General features: G+C 42.3%; 1 protein-coding gene across 4 annotated transcripts in view; it reads left to right on the top strand.

Moving 5' to 3' along the window:
* The first annotated feature begins 1375 nt into the window (after nucleotides 1–1375).
* The window catches only part of LOC125457255 (lipase member H-like), a 45346-nt gene continuing 27384 nt past the window's right edge, over nucleotides 1376–19337 (top strand). For all 4 annotated transcript variants that reach the window (XR_009446524.1, XM_059650019.1, XM_059650020.1 and 1 more), the window contains exons 1-4: nucleotides 1376–1536; nucleotides 7242–7615; nucleotides 14073–14181; nucleotides 18421–18522. Coding sequence is in view for 3 of the 4 variants with exons in the window: in XM_059650019.1 (XP_059506002.1) it covers nucleotides 1488–1536; nucleotides 7242–7615; nucleotides 14073–14181; nucleotides 18421–18522 (634 nt within the window). In the remaining variant the exon portion in view is untranslated. The remainder of the gene's footprint in view (nucleotides 1537–7241; nucleotides 7616–14072; nucleotides 14182–18420; nucleotides 18523–19337) is intronic.

Below are 19337 nucleotides of genomic sequence, written 5' to 3'. Positions count from 1 at the left end.
GGGGGCTAGGTGGCAGCTTCTGAATGATATCTCCTTGCATCAGTTACACCTGACTCAAGTCTCCCCATAAGACTCATATTACCTGACGTGTCAGTTGGTAACATGTGAACCGGAAGGCTGAGGTTTTTAAACAGTCATTAACTGACCACTTTAAAGCCTAAACTCCTGGAGATTTGGGAATATCATTCGTGGGCCTTCTCATGATGAGCTCAATCAGTGAGGGGCACAATGCAGATGAGTAAATCACCATTGTCCCATTATTTCCTTGTCCCGTTCCATCCCTCCCCAGGTTGAAGAATGGGAGAAGATAATGCTCTGCCTTTGTTTATTTGTCTTCTCTGTCTCTGCTTTTATTTATCCCTTTGTTTCAACTGCCATCTGGCAGTCCACAAACAAGAGTCATTCCTCCTTTTCTGCTTCTATTGTCGACTAATCGTGTTCAGAAACTTAGAAAAATAGGAATAGGGCTAGGCCAGTCGCCCCCCTCAAACCTGCTCTACCATTCGATATGATCATGGATGATCATTCAACTCAGTCCCGTGTTCCTGCTTTCTTCATATCCTTTGATATCTTTGACATAGGGTTGCTGCGATCTGTTCACCTTTGCTGATATCCCCTGTTTTAATGCTGGAACATTTTTGTTAATTCGTGGGACATGGGCATAGCTGGCTGGGCCAGCATTTATTGCCTGTCCCCTGTTGCCCTTGAGAAGGTGGTGGTAGGCTTCCACCTTGAGCCCTTGCTTTGGGAGGTCTAGTGACGCAATGGGTAGTGTCCCTGCCTCTCGGGCTAGTGGCTTCAGAGCCCCATGGAATTCCCCAGAAACCTCATCAAATACTCTTTGAATAATCATCAGTTTGACCAATCCCTTGGCCAGCCTTCCTGCATTGCTAAAGAAGGGTCCCGGCATGAAACATGGACTTTCCTCCTCCTCTGATGCTGCCTGACCTGCTGTGTTCCTCCTGCTCTACACTGTATTGACTCTGACTTCCAACATCTGCGGTACTTGCTGTTTCCTATGTTTGCCCCTTTGGTTGGCTCAATGCCCATTCCCATGTGCTTTCTGTGGATAAATCTAAATGCAAAGCATTCGCACAAGCTGCAACTGATAGAGGACAGTGCCAAGAATTCAACAAGCCAGACACCTGAAGTCAGTTGAATAGGCCTTGCAAACATTTACCAGTGCATCAGCAATGCTCCTTCCCGGCAAACCCCCATCACATCCACCACGCGCCATTGGCTGACTTAATGTATTTATCTCCTTCAATCAGTTGAGCTCAAACATTCCTTTCAATCCTGTCTCTATGGTAACCCCACTTGATATTTGACTGTTGATTGACCTTACTTGAAGTTTGTTTTTGCTGTTGGCCTTTTGTAAACAGACACTCTATGTGGCTGATACACTGAACTCTGTTTTGTTCCCACTACCGGCAATGTTTCTGATTTCTTTTGCTGCCTGATTTTATCATTTCGTGGCCCCAGGGATAATGTTCCATTGGTTGCTACTCTGCCTGTGTGCCGCAGTCATTCCACCAGGTAACTGTCTCTGATTCCTTTCTCCAGGCCACTCTGCAGTGCACTCATTCATCTTCCCCACAATGTTGAGGGAAAGACGAATGAGTGCCATTCTGTCATTTCGTCTGCTACACTGAGAGTTCAAAAGCGAGGCAGCAGGATACAGGAAGATACCCCAAGATACAGGAGTAGATGGTGGAGAGCAACATCAGAGCTGGTTAGTTAGAATAACTGTGCAGTTCACGGTGAGGCACTGATAGACAAGGCCTACTGGCAATTGCCAGTCATATGTGGGTTTGTTGGCCCCAGCTTGGACTGGATACAGCACTGTTGCAATGAACCGAAATACCCCTGAGAACAGCAAAGGGAAGGAGACAGGGGTGAGGAAGGATATGGGGGGAGACAGGATTTCTCTTGAAATATGGATAATGATTTCCAGATTCAATTTCCAGCGAGGGCAATGTTTTCGTTTTCACTCTCCTTTTATTGTTTAGGATAAGGTTATCTAATAATTAACACATTCAAATGAAAACACAGATTTTATTGACAGATAGGAACAAAGGAATCAGGAGAGCGAGTAGGCAGTTCAACCCTTCCAACCCATTCTATCATTTACCATGATCTTAGCTGATCTTATCCTGGTCTCAACTGGACTTTCCTACCTGCTCCCCATAGTCCTTTATCCCAATTTCATCAGAAATATATCAATTTCTTTCTTGGATTTGTTGATCGATTTTGCCTTCACTACACTCAGGGTCAGTGAGTTCCATAAATTGACAACCCTCTGAGAGAAGTAGTTTCTCCCCATCTCAGTTTTGAACCTATCTCCTCTCACACTTTATCAATACCATCTTGCTCATGACTGTGTCAAGAGGGGGAACATCTGTTCAACATCCACATTATCAATGCCCTTTTGGCATTTTATATACCTCAATCAGATTCCCTCCTCGTTCTTCCGAACTCCAGCAATTGCAAGGCCAAGCTTTCCAACCCCTTCTCATACAACAGCCCTTTCACCCCTGGAATCAACCTTGTGAATGCCCTTTGAATTGCCCCCAGTGCCACCACATCCTTCCTCGAATAAACAGGCAGAACTGGACACAGTACTTTCAAAACCTAACACTGAAATAATAAAGGAAATACAGAATGGATAGTGTTATTTACTTTTCCCCTCATGGGATGTGGGCATTGCTGGCAATGACAAAGCTTTTTTGCCCACCCTGAATTGCCCTTGGCTGAATGGCTTTCTGGGCCATTTCAGAGAGCAGCTAAGATCCATCCACATTGCTGTGGGTCTGGAGTCACATATGGGCCAGAACAAGTAAGGATGGCTGATTTCCTTCTCTGTAGGGCATTAGTGAATCAGATGGGTTCACAATCAATGATAGCTTCATGATCACCATGACTTATGTTTCAGAGTCCACTGGCTGATCTCAGAGCTTTAGCCTGAGCCTCTGCCGAAGGAACCCCATGAAAATACTTCGGTGCCGCCAACTCCCATGGAAACCTGCAATTAATTCAGCATTGTGCAGGGCCCCATCCTGGAGTGGCAAAATGTGAGCTTGTTCATTTTGGAATGGAGAACAAAACAAGAAAGCATAACTAAAATGGAGAAAAGCAGTAGAAAGGTGCAACAAAAGGGACTTGGAAGTTCTTGTACACAAAACCAGAAAGCTCACACACTGGTGCAGCAGGGCATCAAGAAGGCCAGTGGGATGTTGGCTCTTATTTTGAGGGATTGGAGTATACTTGTAAGGAAATCTTATTGTAACGGTACAAGGTACTGGTGAGGCCACATCTGGAGCACCATGAGCAGTTTTGGTCTCCTTATTACAGGAAAGATATTATTTCATTGGAAACAGTTCACAGAAGATTCACTGGGATGATCCCCATGTGAAGGAATTATTTTGTAAGCAAAAGCTAAACAGGTTGGGACTCTACTTGCTAGAGTTCAGGAGAATGAGAAATGATCTCATTGAAATATATTGAATTCTTAAGGGGCTTGACAGGGTTAATGCTGGGAGAATGTTTCCCGTCATGGGGGAATGTCATGCTAGGGGCATTGTCTCAGAATAAAAGGGCATCAGTTTAAGACTGAGATGAGGAGGAATTTCTTCTCTCAGAGGGTTTGGGACTCCTTTCCACAGAGACCTGTGGGGGCAAAGTCCTTATATATATTTAAGGCTGAGGTAGATAGATTCTTGCTCATTGAGGGAATCCAGGATTATAGGGGAAGGGCAGAAATGTGCGCATGAAGAATTTTGGATCGGCTAGGATCCTACTGAATAGCATAAGATCATAAGACCATAAGACATAGGAGTGGAAGTAAGGCCATTCGACCCATCGAGTCCACTCAACCATTTAATCATTGCTGATGGGCATTCCAACTCCACTTCCCTGCACTCTCCCCGTAGCCCTTGATTCCTTGTGAGATCAAGAATTTATCGATCTCTGCCTTGAAGACATTTAACGTCCTGGCCTCCACTGTGCTCCGTGGCAGTGAATCCCACAGGCCCACCACGGTCTGGCTGAAGAAATGTCTCCTCATTTCTGATTTAAATTTACCCCCTCTAATTCTAAGGCTGTGCCCATGGGTCCCAGTCTCCCCCCCAACAGAAATAACTTCCTAGCGTCCGCCCTTTCTAAGCCATACATTATCTTGTAAGTTTCTATTAGATCGCCCCTCAACCTTCTAAACTCTAATGAATACAAACCCAGGATCCTTAGCTGTTTATCGTACGTTAAACCTACCATTCCAGGGATCATCCGTGTGAATCTCCGCTGGACACGCTCCTGCGCCAGTATGTCTTTCCTGAGGTGTGGGGCCCAAAATTGGGCACAGTATTCTAAATGGGGCCTAACTAGAGCTTTATAAAGTCTCAGAAACACATCACCGCCTTTATATTCCAACCATCTTGAGATAAACGACAACATTACATTCGCTTTCTTAATCATGGACTTGACCTGCAAGTTAACCTTTAGAGAATCCTGGACCAAACCGGTTCCCTTTGTATTTCAGCTTTATGAATTTTGTCACTGTTTAGAAAATAGTCCATGCCTGTATTCTTTTTTCCAAAGTGCAAAACCTCACATTTGCTCACGTTGAATTTCATCAGCCGTTTCCTGGACCACCCTCCTAAACTGTCTAAATCTTTCTGCAGCCTCCCCACCTCCTCAGTACTACCTGCTTATCCACCTATCTTCATATCATCGGCAAACTTCACCAGAATGCCCCCAGTCCCTTCATCCGGATCATTAATATATACAGTGAACAGCTGCGGCCCCAACACTGAACCCTGCGGGACACCACTTGTCACTGGTTGCCATTCCGAAAAACAGCCTTTTATCCCAACTCTCTGCCTTCTGTCAGACAGCCAATCCTCAATCCAAGCCAATAGCTCACCTTGAACATCATGGGCCCTCACCTTACTCAGCAGCCTCCCATGAGGCACCCTATCAAAGGCCTTTTGGAAGTCTCGATAGATAACATCCACTGGGTTTCCCTGGTCTAACCTACTTGTTACCTCTTCAAAGAATTCTAACAGGTTTGTTAGGCATAGCCTCCCCTTACTAAATCCATGCTGACTTGTTCTAATCCGACCCTGCACTTCCAAGAATTTAGAAATCTGATCCTTAACAATGGATTCTAGAATTTTACCAACAACCAAGGTTAGGCTAATTGGCCTATAATTTTCCATCTTTTGTCTTTATCCTCACTTAAACAAGGGGGTTACAACAGCAATTTTCCAATCATCTGGGACTTTCCCAGACTCCAGTGACTTTTGAAAGATCATGACCAAAGCCTCCGCTATTTCCTTAGCCACCACCCTCAGAACTCTAGGATGTAGCCCATCGGGGCCAGGAGATTTATCAATTTTTAGACTTTTAGCTTTTCTAGAACTTTTTCTTTTGAAACGCCTACCATACTCAACTCTGCCCCCGACTCTCCTTAAATGTTAGAATACTAACAGGGCAGGGTCGAGGGATAAACAAAGGTAGGGCTTATGCAGTTACTAATAGGGCTGTGCATAGTGCTGTACAACAGAGGGATCTAGGGGCTCAGGTACAAAATTCTCTGAAGTTTGCATCACGCATAGACAGGGTAGTTAAAAAGGCATCTGGAACTCTTGCCTTCATTGTTCAGTCCTTTCAGTATAGAAGTTGGGAAGTCATGTTGAAGTTATACAAGTCATTGGTGAGGCCTCTTATGGAGTAGTGTGTCCAGTCCCAGTTGCCCTGCTATAGAAATGATATTATTAAGTGACAGAGGGTTCAGAAAAGACTCACCAGGATGTTGCTGTGTATGGAAGGTTTGAGCTATAAAGAAAGGCTGGATAAGCTAGGACTTCTTTCACTGGGGTGGAGGAGGTTGAGACGTGACCTTATAGAAGTTAATAAAATAATGAGGGGAATAGATAGAATTAATGGAAGTTGTCTTTTCCCAAGGATGGGGTATTTCAAAGCTAGGGGGCATATTTTTAAGATGAGAGGAGAGTGATTTAAAAAAGACATAAGGGCAAATTTTTTATACAGAGAATGGTTGGCGTGTTGAATGAACTTCCTGAGGAAGTGATGCGTACAGTTGCAACACTTAGAAAACATTTGGATATGTACATTTATAGGAAAGATTTGGAGGGAAATGGGCCAGGTGCAGGCAGATGGTATAGCTTAGTTTGGGAAAGTTGATTGGCATGAACTGGTTGGATTGAAGGGTCTGCTGTACAACTCCATGACCAAATGGCCTACTTCTGTTCCTATTTCTCATGGCCTTATGACAACTTAGTACCAAGCTTTTATGAGTTTAATCTTAATTGCAATGTATTTATTCTCGCCCAGTTAAAGCATGTCTCATAAATTCATCCTTACACATACAAACATTAGAGTGAGTGTAGTGCACTTTCATAATTTATATCTATCTCAATGTTTGATTTCCTATCTGCAGTTTCCCATGTGCCAGGCTTGGTTTCTTAAATGATTTTGATATATTTTAGTTGGAGTCAGGATCTTGTCAACAGAAGGATGTTCAGCAGATGCCGAGGTTTCTTGCAGTCAGATTCCTAAATTCCCAGATGAAATTGGAATGGAGCAGATTATGGGCTTTGGCAACATGATGTCATGTAGCATATACCCAAGTCTAATTCACAGATTAGTTTAACTAATAGTTCAGATGGCTTTGGCAATTCCAGCCACAAACTACATTTAGCTGTTCCTTTGTGCAGACCAAAAGAAAAGCATGGCTATCTCACCATGATACCCTTCAGAACTTAAAGATTATTTCCAAACAAGGAAATATTGTTTCCACAAAATGTGTTGTGGTTTAGCACATTTGAGGTTCACTCAGTCTTGTTTGGATGGGTAAAACCACCAAGGTACAATGACAAGTTGACAGTATCCATTGATTCCTACCTGCCACAAAATGAGTTTCTCTTTTGTCTGGCATGAAAGAGAGAGACAAGAAGTCTGAATATTACCCAGTCGGTTTTTTGTGTGACCCCTTCCTTAAGCAAAGCTGAATTCTGAAAATATTGGTACCTGTTTATATCTAACTAGTTACTTGGTTGAGACTGGACTACCTCCACCTCAAAAGGCAAAATTCACAGCCATTTTAACAGCCTGTTTTAGTGCAGCTTTTGAAAGACTGAAAGCTCATGATACAGTGCCTTTCTTACTTGGCATCACAGCATTCCATGTGCTTTATGTTTTTGAATCATCCTATTTCCATTCAGTTGTGAGTCAAGAACCAAAATGCCACAGCTTCACAAAATTACCAGTGACAGACACAATCATTGGCACGAAACTGGTTGTGAGGCTTCTCCTCTACACTGGGAAGAACTCAAGCTGTGCCACCCTGATCAATGCCACTCATACCAGCCTGCTGGATGTCAACAAGAAGATTATCTTCCTTATCCATGGGTACAGACCATTTGGATCACCACCAAACTGGTTGAACAAGATGATTCGGAAGCTGCAAGCAGTGGATGACATAAACCTCATCATCGTTGACTGGAATAGAGGAGCAACCACTATTAACTATTCAGTTGCCGTTGCTAATACCAAGAGAGTTGCTGAAATTTTGGGAGACATGATTGACAACATACTGGTAAGCAGCCTTGAATGTGGATGAGTGATGACTGTCTATCTGTGCACCTGGTGGTTTCTAGATGATTTTATGTGTATTTTAGATGTTCTTACCAACAGCAGAGGGAATTATTTAGCACGGCAATTTTTGCTGAAGAAAATGAATGCATTGAATCCCTCTGATCCCCCAGTCTCTGACCTCCTGAGCACTGGACTATGCCTTTCTGCTAAGGGTTAGCTTGCATAATGTAGTTGGAAAGCCTACACCCGAGTAACTGAGTGTACAGAGGCTGCATACTTGGCCATCAGACACAATAGCAGCAGATTGAGGAGACAGGGTCTTTGTCTGCTGCATTAACCCTTCACCCCAAGTAGGTAAAGGGCGTGGGAGAAAGTCATGACAATGCAAGCAAGATGGAAGAATGAACAATAGTGAAAGGGAAAAAGTAGAGAAAGAAGAGAAAGAGATAGTATTGGTGGAGAACAATGCTAAGATTTCTGAAACTAAAGAAGAAATTGGTGGAGAAATTCAGAAGGCCTGGCAGCACCTGGGGGGAGAAAACAGAACTTAATATTTCTGATGAAGGGTCTAGGCTCGAAGTGTCAGCTTTTGTGCTCCTAAGATGCTGCTTGCCCTGCTGTGTTCGTCCAGCCCCACACTTTGTTATCTCTTAACCTTAACGTTGAGTTCTCCAATTTCACGTAACCTTCCCAGCCACCAGCCACCCCACCCCGGTTCTCTTTCCAGCCCCAACTCGTCCCTTCCATTCCATCTTCTGACCTTCCCTTTCAGCCAACAACCAGATTCATCCCTCCCATCAACAACCAGGTCATACCTACCACCAGTGTCCATCTCTCACTACCATTCTGCTACCTTCCTCTCCCCTCCTTTATCTGCAGCTCCCACTACCTCCGCATCCAGTCCTGGCTTCTGCTTTCCTCCAGATGCCATTTGGCTTGCTGTGTTCTTCCAGCGTCTTGTTTAGAACATAGAACATAGAACAATACAGCCCAGAACAGGCCCTTCAGCCCACGATAACAAAGTGTGAAGCTGGATGAATGCAGCAGGCCAAGCAGCATCTCAGGAGCACAAAAGCTGACGTTTTGGGCCTAGACCCTTCATCAGAGAGCTCTCTGATGAAGGGTCTAGGCCTGAAATGTCAGCTTTTGTGCTCCTGAGATGCTGCTTGGCCTGCTGCATTCATCCAGCTTCACACTTTGTTATTTTGGACTCTCCAGCATCTGCAGTTCACATTATCCCTTTGGCCCACGATGTTGCACCGACCTGTGAACTAATCTAAGTCCCTCCCCCTACACTATCCCATCATTATCCATATGCTTATCCAAGGACTGTTTAAATGCCCCTAATGTGGCTGAGTTAACTACATTGACAGGCAGTGCGCTCTATGCCCTTACCACTCTCTGAGTGAAGAACCTGCCTCTGGCATCTGTCTTAAATCTATCATCCCTCAATTTATAGCTATGCCCCCTTTTATAAGCTAAAGTCATCATCCTCGGAAAAAGACTCACACTGTCCACCCTATCTAATCCTCTGATCATCTTGTATGCCGCTATTAGATCCCCTCTTAGCCTCCTTCTCTCCAATGAGAACAGACCCAAGTCCCTCAGCCTTTCTTCATAGGGCCTGCGTTCCAGACCAGGCAACATCCTGGTAAATCTCGTCTGCACTCTTTCCAATGCTTCCACATCCTTCCTGTAATGGGGTGACCAGAACTGCACGCAATATTCCAAATGAGGCCCCACTAGCATTTTGTACAGTTGCAGCATGACATCACGGCTTCAGAACTCAATCCCTCTACCAATAAAACCTAACACACCGTAAGCCTTCTTAACTGCACTATCAACCTGGGTGGCAACTTTCAGGGATCTATGTACATGGACACCAAGATCCCTCTGCACATCCACACTACCCAGAATCTGTCCATTGACCCAGTATTCTGCCTTCCTATTATTCTTCCCAAAGTGAATCACCTCACATTTATCCACGTTGAACTCCATTTGCCACCTTTAGGCCCAATTCTGCAGTTTATCCAAGTCTCCCTGCAACCTGCAACATTCTTCTACACTGTCCACCTCTCCTTTTTGTCTACCCTCATTAGATTGCTGGTCTGGGAAAGACAATGAGAAGCTGGGAGAGGAAGAAGAGTTCTCATGTCAGCCAAGAGGGAACAGTGAGGAAGACTGATAGAATGAAATTGAAGTAGATTAGCTACACTAGAATGGCAGAGGGCAGATGAAAGATGGGACAAAGGGCAGTTTGGATTGGGAAATGGAAGACTTGGTGTAACCAACTTATTATGCTGACAGAGCCCAAGCTACAAAGCACATCTGTCAACTTATTTTAATGTGTTCGGGCTGCTTTAGAGTTGTCAGCTTTCTCTGGCTTTTTCACGTTTTCTGGAGCTGTTTGCCAGTTCCTAACAGTTACTTTTCTAGTTTGTTATGTATATAATTATTTCGGAGTTTGAGCACTGGAGGCAGTAAATGGACATCAGATTGCTGGCAATTCGATTGGGGAATTTTTAAAATTAACTTTTAAGGAAAGGAAAGGGGAATGTGCATTTATTTGATGTATTTCTTACAGCCAGTTAAGCAAGTTAAAGCATAGTCACTGTTTAATTATAGGACATACAGCAGACGATTTGCTCACATCAAATCTCCTAAGCAGGAAAATTGTCAAATAATTGGTTTTGGATATTTTTTTTACAAAAATAATTGTGGCGAGAACATTGAAGGAAATTGCCCTGCTCTCCTTCGAATGTTGCTAAGGGATCTTGCACTTTCGCTTCAAAGGACAAAGTAAGATCAGTTTAATGTTTCATCTGAAAGATAGTATCTCTGTTACAAACCCAACTGATGATAATACTAGAAAAAGACCAGACTCTAGAAAGAAACCTGATTTGATAGATCATAGTTTTACGAGAATTCTTTGAAGAAGTAATATGCTCTTTGGATAAAACGGTACCCATTATCACACTGTACTTGGATTTCCAGAAGGTATTTAACAAGGTTCGACATAAAAGATTATTTAATAGGTTATTACGGAGGTAACATACTAACATGAATTGAAGATGGGCTGGCTGTTAGAAAACAGAGTACGTGAACAAATGTTAGAATTGGTAGGATGTAACGAGTGAGGTCCCAAAGTCTCTGTGCTGTAATGTCCACCTTTTGAAATTAATGTCAATGACTCAGACAAAAGGATTAAAGGCATGCTGTCTACATTTATAGATGACACAAAATTATTTTGCAAGTTATGTTGTGAAGATGATATAACTAGGATGCAGACCAGTATAGATTGAGTTAATGGGCAAAGATCTGGCAGATAGAATATAATGTTGGAAATTGGGAAATTATTAGCTTTGGCAGGAATGGTTACTGGGAATGTACTAGCTAAACGAAGAATAGCTATAGAGTTATTATGTGCAGAGGGATTTAGGTATTGTAGTGCATGGGTCACAAAATGTGAGAATGTAGGCACAGCCTGTAATCCAGAAGGCTAAGGGAATACTATCTATTGTAACAAGATGAATTTAGCATCAAAGTAAGGATTATTGGTTCTACAAGACATTGCTGTTACCACATATCAAATACTATGTGCAATCTTAGTCTCCTTGTTGAAACAAGGATGTCAATACATTTGAAGCAGTTTAGAATAGTCAAATTTAATAGTAGACACCAGGAATGAGCAGGTTGCCTTATGAAGAAAAATTGGACAGGCAGGACTTGTTTTCATGAGAGTTTAGAAAAGCAATGGGTGAGTTGATTGAAGTGTGTGTGATGCTGGATGCTCTTGACAACATGGATAGAGATAGGAGATTTGCTTTTGTAAGTCAGTCCACAGGTAGGAGGCACCATTTTAAATTTAGTAGCTCTCATTTTTAGGGTAAACTTCTGTGGAATTTTCTTCTCTCTGAGGACTGTGTGACATTGGATTTTTTTGTCTCAGAAGGCAGTGCAGGCTGAACTGAATTTTTTTTAGGTCGAGGTAGGTAGATCTCGGACTTTTCTCTCTGGAGAGAAGGAGGAAGAGAGGTGACCTGATCGAGGTGTATAAGGTAATGAGAGGCTTGGATAGAGTCGATAGCCAGAGACTTTTCCCCAGAGCAGGATTGACTGCCACGAGGGGTCATAGTTTTAAGGTGTTAGGAGGAAGGTATAGAGAAGACATCAGAGGGAGGTTCTTCACCCAGAGAGTTGTGAGCGCATGGAATAGTTTACCAGTGGTAGTCGTGGAAGCAGAGTCATTAGTGACATTTAAGCGACTGCTGGACATGCACATGGACAGCAGTGAATTGAGGGGAATGTAGGTTAGGTTATTTTATTTTTGGAATAGGATTATTCCACGGCACAACATCGTGGGCCAAAGGCCTTGTACTGTGCTGTATTTTTCTATGTTCTATGTTCTAGGTGGATAGACAAGAAGATACATCAAAATCAATTCAGAAACAATCAGATCATCATCATATCAAAAGGCAGAGAACACTGGAGAGGTTGAATGGCCTACTTCTGCCCCTAATTAATATGCATATGAATTATATACGTGAATTATTTATGTTTTAATATGCAATTTACATAATGATGCAATGTTTAATTTTTATTTTGCAATTAGTTACCATGAAGTGAGTCACTGAAACAAAATCATGTAAGGCAGCAGGTGTTCCTTCAAGAACAGTATATAAGTTATTAAATAAATGAAGAAAAGAACAAATAAAGCTATATAAAGTTTGGACAGATTTTGACATGAAAAACAAAAAAAAAAATCCCTGGTCCTCAGAAATATCCATTAGATCCCAGGAAAATATTTTCCTAGCACAACTCATTCATTTCTGAAGTAAATGACTCTTCTCAGTTCTTATTCTTAGAGTTTTACATCTTTCCAAAATTTCTGCAATTAACTGTTTTCAATTCTGATGAGATGTAGAGTCATAGAGATATACAGCATGGAAACAGACCCTTCAGTCCAACTTGTCCATGCCGATTGGGTATCCCAAATATACCTGACCTGCCAGCATTTGGCCCATATGCCTCTAAACCTTCCTATGTGTACACACTTACAGATGTCTTTTAAATGTTGTAATTGTACCAGCCTCCATCACTTCCTCTAGCAGCTCATTTCATACACGTACCACCCTCTGCGTGAAAAAGTTGCCCCTTTGGTTCCTTTTGCATCTTTCCCTGTCACCCTAAACCTATGCCCTTTAGTTTTGAACTGACCTAAACCTTTTCTTTAGCTCCAACAGCTTGAAGACTTCTGTACAAACTCTCCCAGCTTAGAAATTTCACAAACTAAAATACTTCTACCAGGCTGTTTGGTCTGCTTCAACTGAACACCTGATTCAACTTCAAGAAATCTGTTCTCCAATCTGAACTCAACTCCTGTTTCTTCTGAACTGAAGCCAAATGATAAAGCTATACCTCTGATCTGTCCTAAACCCAGCAGTATAAGCAATCCATCATTAACATCACAGGTGTCCTGCCAGGCATTTAGCTTGATCATTTCTGAGAAAGAAAGAGAATATTTGAGTTACTGTTCAAAATGACTTTCTGACCTTTTATTTATGAGAAATGGTTATCTTCACAGAACTGAAACTACAGTTCTATTTTGATTCAAAAATTCCAAATTCACAAATGATAAATGTGTACTACCTCTGAAAGTGCAGTGCTCCTTCTCTTGTGTTGATGCTTAATCAAATATCCAAATGTTAACATCTCAAAAGTAGAAAATACAGCAGCACTGAAATCCCTATTAATTACACATGGAAGAGCACTTTGTGTTTACAGTATAGCTTTGATATAATAGACAATTATTGTTCATTATTCTGGTAACTCTTAATGATTAACCACAGGAGTCTGAGTACAGATTTACAGTCATTTATTCAAGTGAACACAGGGAATAACCCTTGGAATATAAAACATTCAGTGCCTTTACACTGCTTCAGTCACAAAGGCACTTCATTATCCAAATTCCAATCTTGTCTGATGTAAACTTATGGGAAACCGAGGGCTCTCATCCCAGGTTTCTACCTTATTTACCCAAACAGGGATCATGTAAACTTAGATAACAGATGAACACAACAGGCCAGGCAGCATCAGAGGAGCAGGGAGGCTGATGTTTCGGGTCTGGACTCTTCTTCAGAAATGGATTTGCAGTGGGGTTAAAACTCATGCAGAGATAACAGGAACTGCTGATGCTGGATCAGCATCAGCAGTTCCTACTACCTCATTTAATCTCATCCTCGCTTGACTTTGTATGATACTATATGCTCCATATCAGTGTCTGTCCATTGTGTCTCCAAACCCTCCTCAAGACTCCTCTGAAGGCTCTACTGACATTGCCACTTGTGGTAGGCAAGGTTGGCCTGAAGAACTCTGCATATTTTGAACATTAAAAAATCACTATTTACCCCTTATCATCTAAATAACTGTTGCATTAATCATCAATACTGTTTGTTTAGAAAATTGGAGGTTCCCTCAACTTGATCCATATGATTGGTGTGAGCCTCGGTGCACACATTTCTGGCTTCGTTGGAAGTAGATTTTCTGGACAGATTGGGCGGATAACTGGTGAGGTGCATTAATTCATCTTTTTTGCCAAATACTGTGGATGCTAGAATTCTGAAATCTCAGCAGAAGATGCTAGAAATGATTGGCAGTTCAAGGCAGTCTCTGTGGAGAGAGGAAGTGAGTTAACATTTGAAGTTGGTGACCTTTCGTCAGAATTGGGAAATGTAACAGGTTCTCAACAAGCACTGAGATGGTGACCCCACCCTCAGCAGCTGGTGGAACTGGCTCTGAAGGCTGAATGGCCTTCTCCTGTTCCTACGTTTAACTCTTCACTGCCATGTGGAACAGCACAAGTTTGTTCCTGGTGAAACAGAGATTTACAGGTATTTCTTTCCCTGCTCATAATGCGGTCTGTTTGACGCTGATTATTAACCGCATTGAGGACCACCCTCATTAGTCCACTCCTTGCTGTATGGCTTCTAAAGGTTTTCCAATTCCCACAAATCTTCATCACATTGCGTGTCTTTTTTTTTGGTTTTAAGCTGTTCCTGATTTTCCTCAAAAGCCACGGTTGCCTCATCCTTCCCATAACATGTTTCTTCTTCCTTGGGATGAATTTCTGCTGTGCCTCCTGAATTACCCCCAGAAATCCCTGCCATTGCTGCTCGATCATCCTCCCTGCTAGGACCCCCTTTCAACCAACTCTGGCCAGATCCTCAACCTTTATCATTAATTCTAGCTTATAAACACTGATTACAGTTTTTCAGAGACATGAGTCAGACCACAGTTTAAATAAAGTGAGCAATTTTGGGTTTTGAGGAAAGATATACTGTACTCACTGGAATTTAAAGAATGGGAAGTGACTATTTCAAAACATATAAGATTCTTTGGGACCTGACAGGGTGGATGTGGAAAGATTGCTTCGCCTTATGGGACAGTCTAGAACCCAAGGGTATAAGCTCAGGATATGAGGTCACACACTTAAGACAGAGAAATGAGGAATTTCTTCACCGATAGAATAGAATCTCCACGGAGCAGAAGGGGCCATTTGACCCATTGAGTCCATGTCAACCCTCTGAAGAGCATCACACCCAGACCTAGTCCCACACCTCATCTCATCTCAAACTCTACAATTAGCATGGCCAATCCACTGAACCTGCACATCCTTGGACTGTGGGAGGAAACTGGAGTGTAATAGCTTAATAGAGTCATACAGCACAGAAACAGACCCTTCGGTCCAACTCATCCATGCTGAGAGCACTGGGAGGAAATTCCACACAGACACAGGGAGAATGTGCAAACTCTGCACTGACAGTTACCCGAGGGTGGTTTCAAATGCCGGCCCCTGGCGCTGTGAGGCAGCAGTGCTAACCAGTAAGCCACTGTGCCAGATGGCTGTGAATCTGCGGAATTCTTTGCAGCTGAAGGCTGTGGAGGTTCAGTCATCAATTGCCATTCACACCTCCTGTGAACACACCTTTTGTTCCTTGTCTCATTAACAACCCCTTTTCATTGCCACCATTGCTGCTTCACCCTGTCACACACCATCCTCTTTGTGGTCTCTTCCCTCCTTCCATTCCTGTCTTTGGATTTGCTTAGCACCTAACAGATCTCTTACTGTTATCAGTACTAGTGATGGACCGTTGACTTGCAACATCACATCTTTTTTATTTCTTCACTGGTTCTGCCTGATCTGCTGAGTATTTTCAGAATTTTCCATTTCTGTAACACATGTCTTTGGTCGCTCCTTTGTGAGGAAGGCAGACGTTCCCTCTGCAGTGCAGATTAATCTCTGATCTATCCCCTGTTTCTTTAGAATGGTTTTGGAACATTTCTTTTGTTAATTCTAGCTGAGGTTAAAGCTGTGAATTAGTCCAGGAAGGGAAGTGAAAAGTATGGCATCAACAATTTAAAATGATCAATTACAATTATGGCACACACAATAAGTTGGGAAGTACAACAAAAAGATATTGACTGCAGACATTTGCAGGACAGAATTGAAACTGTCATCTTCATTATCTTGAAAGTAATTCTTTACAATGAAGAATGACTTGTATTGACATAGCATCTAACACAAACTCAGCATGTCCAGAAGTGCTTTTCGGTTAATTAAATGCAGTTTAAAATGAAGTCCCTGATGTAATTTAAGCATAACAATGTGCTAAACATCAGTACGATGTTGATTAGATAGTCTAGCACTACTGTAGGGATGAAGATAATAAAATGTGAGGCTGGACGAACACAGCAGGCCAAGCAGCATCTCAGGAGCACAAAAGCTGACGTTTCGGGCCTAGACCCTTCATCAGAGAGGATGAAGGGTCTAGGCCCGAAACGTCAGCTTTTGTGCTCCTGAGATGCTTCTTGGCCTGCTGTGTTCGTCCAGCCTCACATTTTATTATCTTGGAATTCTCCAGCATCTGCAGTTCCCATTATCACTGTAGGGATGAATACTGGTTGGGACATGCATAAGACCCTTCTGTTCTTTGAAATAATACCCGAGGATCTTTTACATCTATCTAAGAGGGAAGACAGGGCCTTAGTTTGATGTTCCATGAGAAGCCAGAATCCTCTATTCCTTCCCAGGACAGAGTGTTACTGACAAGGCTGCATTTATTGCCCAGCCCTAATTGCCCTGAGGGCAGTTCAGAGTCAACCACATTGCTGTGAGCCTAGAGTCACATGTAGGCCAGATCAAGTAAGGATGGCAGTTTCCTTCCCTAAACAGTAATAGTGAACCAGGTGGGTTTTTCCACCAATCAACAATTAATTCACAGCCATTGTTAGATTCCTAATTCTAGATATTTATTGTATTCAAGTTCCACCATCTGCCGTGGTGAGATTCGAACCCAAGTCCCCAGAACATTACCTGGGTCTCTGGAGTAACAGTCCAGCAATAATACCACTAGATCGTTGCCTCCCCTTGAACAATAACAGTCTGTCTCCTATGACCCAGTTTCTGTTGCTTGACTATTTACTAGATGCAGAAGATACAGAAGCTTGAACATACACACCCACACGTTCAAGAACAGCTTCTTCCCTTCTCTTATTAGACTAATGAATGGGCCTCTCGAACTTCAAATAATGTTGATCTTGCTAACATTGATGTTGTTTTGCACACCTCCTGTGCAGTTGGAACATTGTGTTCCTTGCTCTGTCTGTTTGTCCTTATTTGCTACTATCTGCATGTACTGCTCACAAAACAATGCTTTTCACTGTACTTAGGAACACATGTCTGCAATAAATCAAATCAAAAGGTGCAGTTGCGCTATAACACATTAAACAACTGAGCCAGAAGCTGGTTGATTTGAGTCAGTAAAATTCAGTTATTATTCTGCTGCCAATAACCAGAATGCTCCTGGGGATAGATCTTCTATATTTGTTCAAGGGGTATGGGCATCACTTCCGAAGTCCCTAATTTCATTCAAAATGAATGACTTGTTCAGCTGTTTCATAAGTATTTAAGTGATAATCACATTGTCGTAAGTCAGGAGTAACATATCCATTAGACCAAGTAAAGTCAGCACATTTCCTGCCCCAAATGACATTAGTAAACCAGATGGGATTCCTACAACAATTGACATTGGTTTCATGGTCACCTTTATAGCAATTAGCTTTTCATTCCAGATATTTTACTTGAATCTATTTTCACTGTTTGCCATGATATTACCACAGTACCACCATCACCGCAGTAAATGGTGGAGACTTAGTTTTTTGTATTGAAGCCTCAAGACTGGGACTTGAATCCACAGCCAGAGGAGAGATTATTGCACCTGAGCAGCAGCTGACATTTTATACATTCCATTCATTGAAGATACACAAGCTTAAACACGCATACTACAGCTTCGAGAACAGCTTCTTCCTCCCACTGTTCTAAGACTGCTGAGTGGACCTCTCAAATTTCAAATCAAATGTTGATCGAGCTTTTGGTGCACCTTGTTTGCAGCTGTAACTTTGTATTCCTCACTCTGTTCAATCACCCAATGATCTTTGTATGATATGACGTACAAAACAAAACTTTTCACTGTACATTTGTGTATGTGACAATAATAAATTAAATCAAATACAGTGCCAAAACACCATATGCCAATAGGCCAAATGGCCTCATTGTACGTTGTATGATTCGGTTTGCCCATTTCTGACTGACTGGCTACTGCTGGGTACCATAGATAAAGTGCAATTGATTCATTTATCCTGGTTTGCGTTCAGAATTCCAGCATCTACAATATTTTGCTTTCATTTATTGAAATGTATTGATGATAAATTAGTGAGAAATCGGTTCATTTTGCATTCCTTTTGAAGGCCTTGATCCAGCTGGACCTTTATTCCGGGGGAAAGGAGTGGAAGACAGACTGGATCCTGCGGATGCTCAGCTTGTTGATGTCCTTCACACAGACTTTGATGGTATTGTTTAGATCCATGTTAGAATGATAACTTAGCTTGGAAATTGTGAACTGTTAAAAGTTTGGAGCGCTCAGCATACCTGCAAACAAGCTGCATAGTAAGGGCCGAATTTCAGGCACACCTGACTCCCCCATCAAAGTCCGTTTTTCCAATTCCCATGCTACCTCATTGGAGCCCATCTCTCTAATTCTCACTTTGAAACCTAGCCCCTCCAATCCCCCAACACTCACATCCAATCCAACCCAGTGGAGTAAAGGGTTAATGATCCCAATATTCTAATAACAGTTACTGAGCATGTATCTATATCACAATGATGTCAGATCACATGGGATTGAGACCTTAAGACATAGGAACAGAAGTAGGCCATTCAGCCCATCTGCCCATCTAGTCTTCTCCACCATTCAATGAGGTTGTGGCTGATCTGATAATCCTCAGCTTCACTTTCCTGCCTTTACTCCATAAATCTACATTCCCTTACTGATTAAAAAGTTATCTATCTCAACTGTATGAATGTACTATTCACGACTTTCTGAGAGTCGAAATTTGTCCTCATCTTAGTCATAAGTATGTGACCCTGTGTCCTAAGATTATACCCTTTGGCCCAAGGTTCTCCCATAACCTTTCTGCATCTGTCCTATCAGGTCCCCAGAGAATCTTGTATGCTTTTATAAGGTTGCCTCTCATTCCGTTAAATTCCATTGAGTACAGGCCCAACCTACTCACTCTGTCTTCATGAAAGTCCCTCCATACCCAGGATCAATGTAGTGATCCTCTCTGAACTGTTTCCAATGCCAGTGTATCCTTCCGAACATAAG

The sequence above is a fragment of the Stegostoma tigrinum genome, chromosome 12, assembly GCF_030684315.1.
Source record: "Stegostoma tigrinum isolate sSteTig4 chromosome 12, sSteTig4.hap1, whole genome shotgun sequence".
NCBI lineage: Eukaryota > Metazoa > Chordata > Chondrichthyes > Orectolobiformes > Stegostomatidae > Stegostoma > Stegostoma tigrinum.
This window is presented reverse-complemented; position numbering and strand designations above follow the sequence as displayed.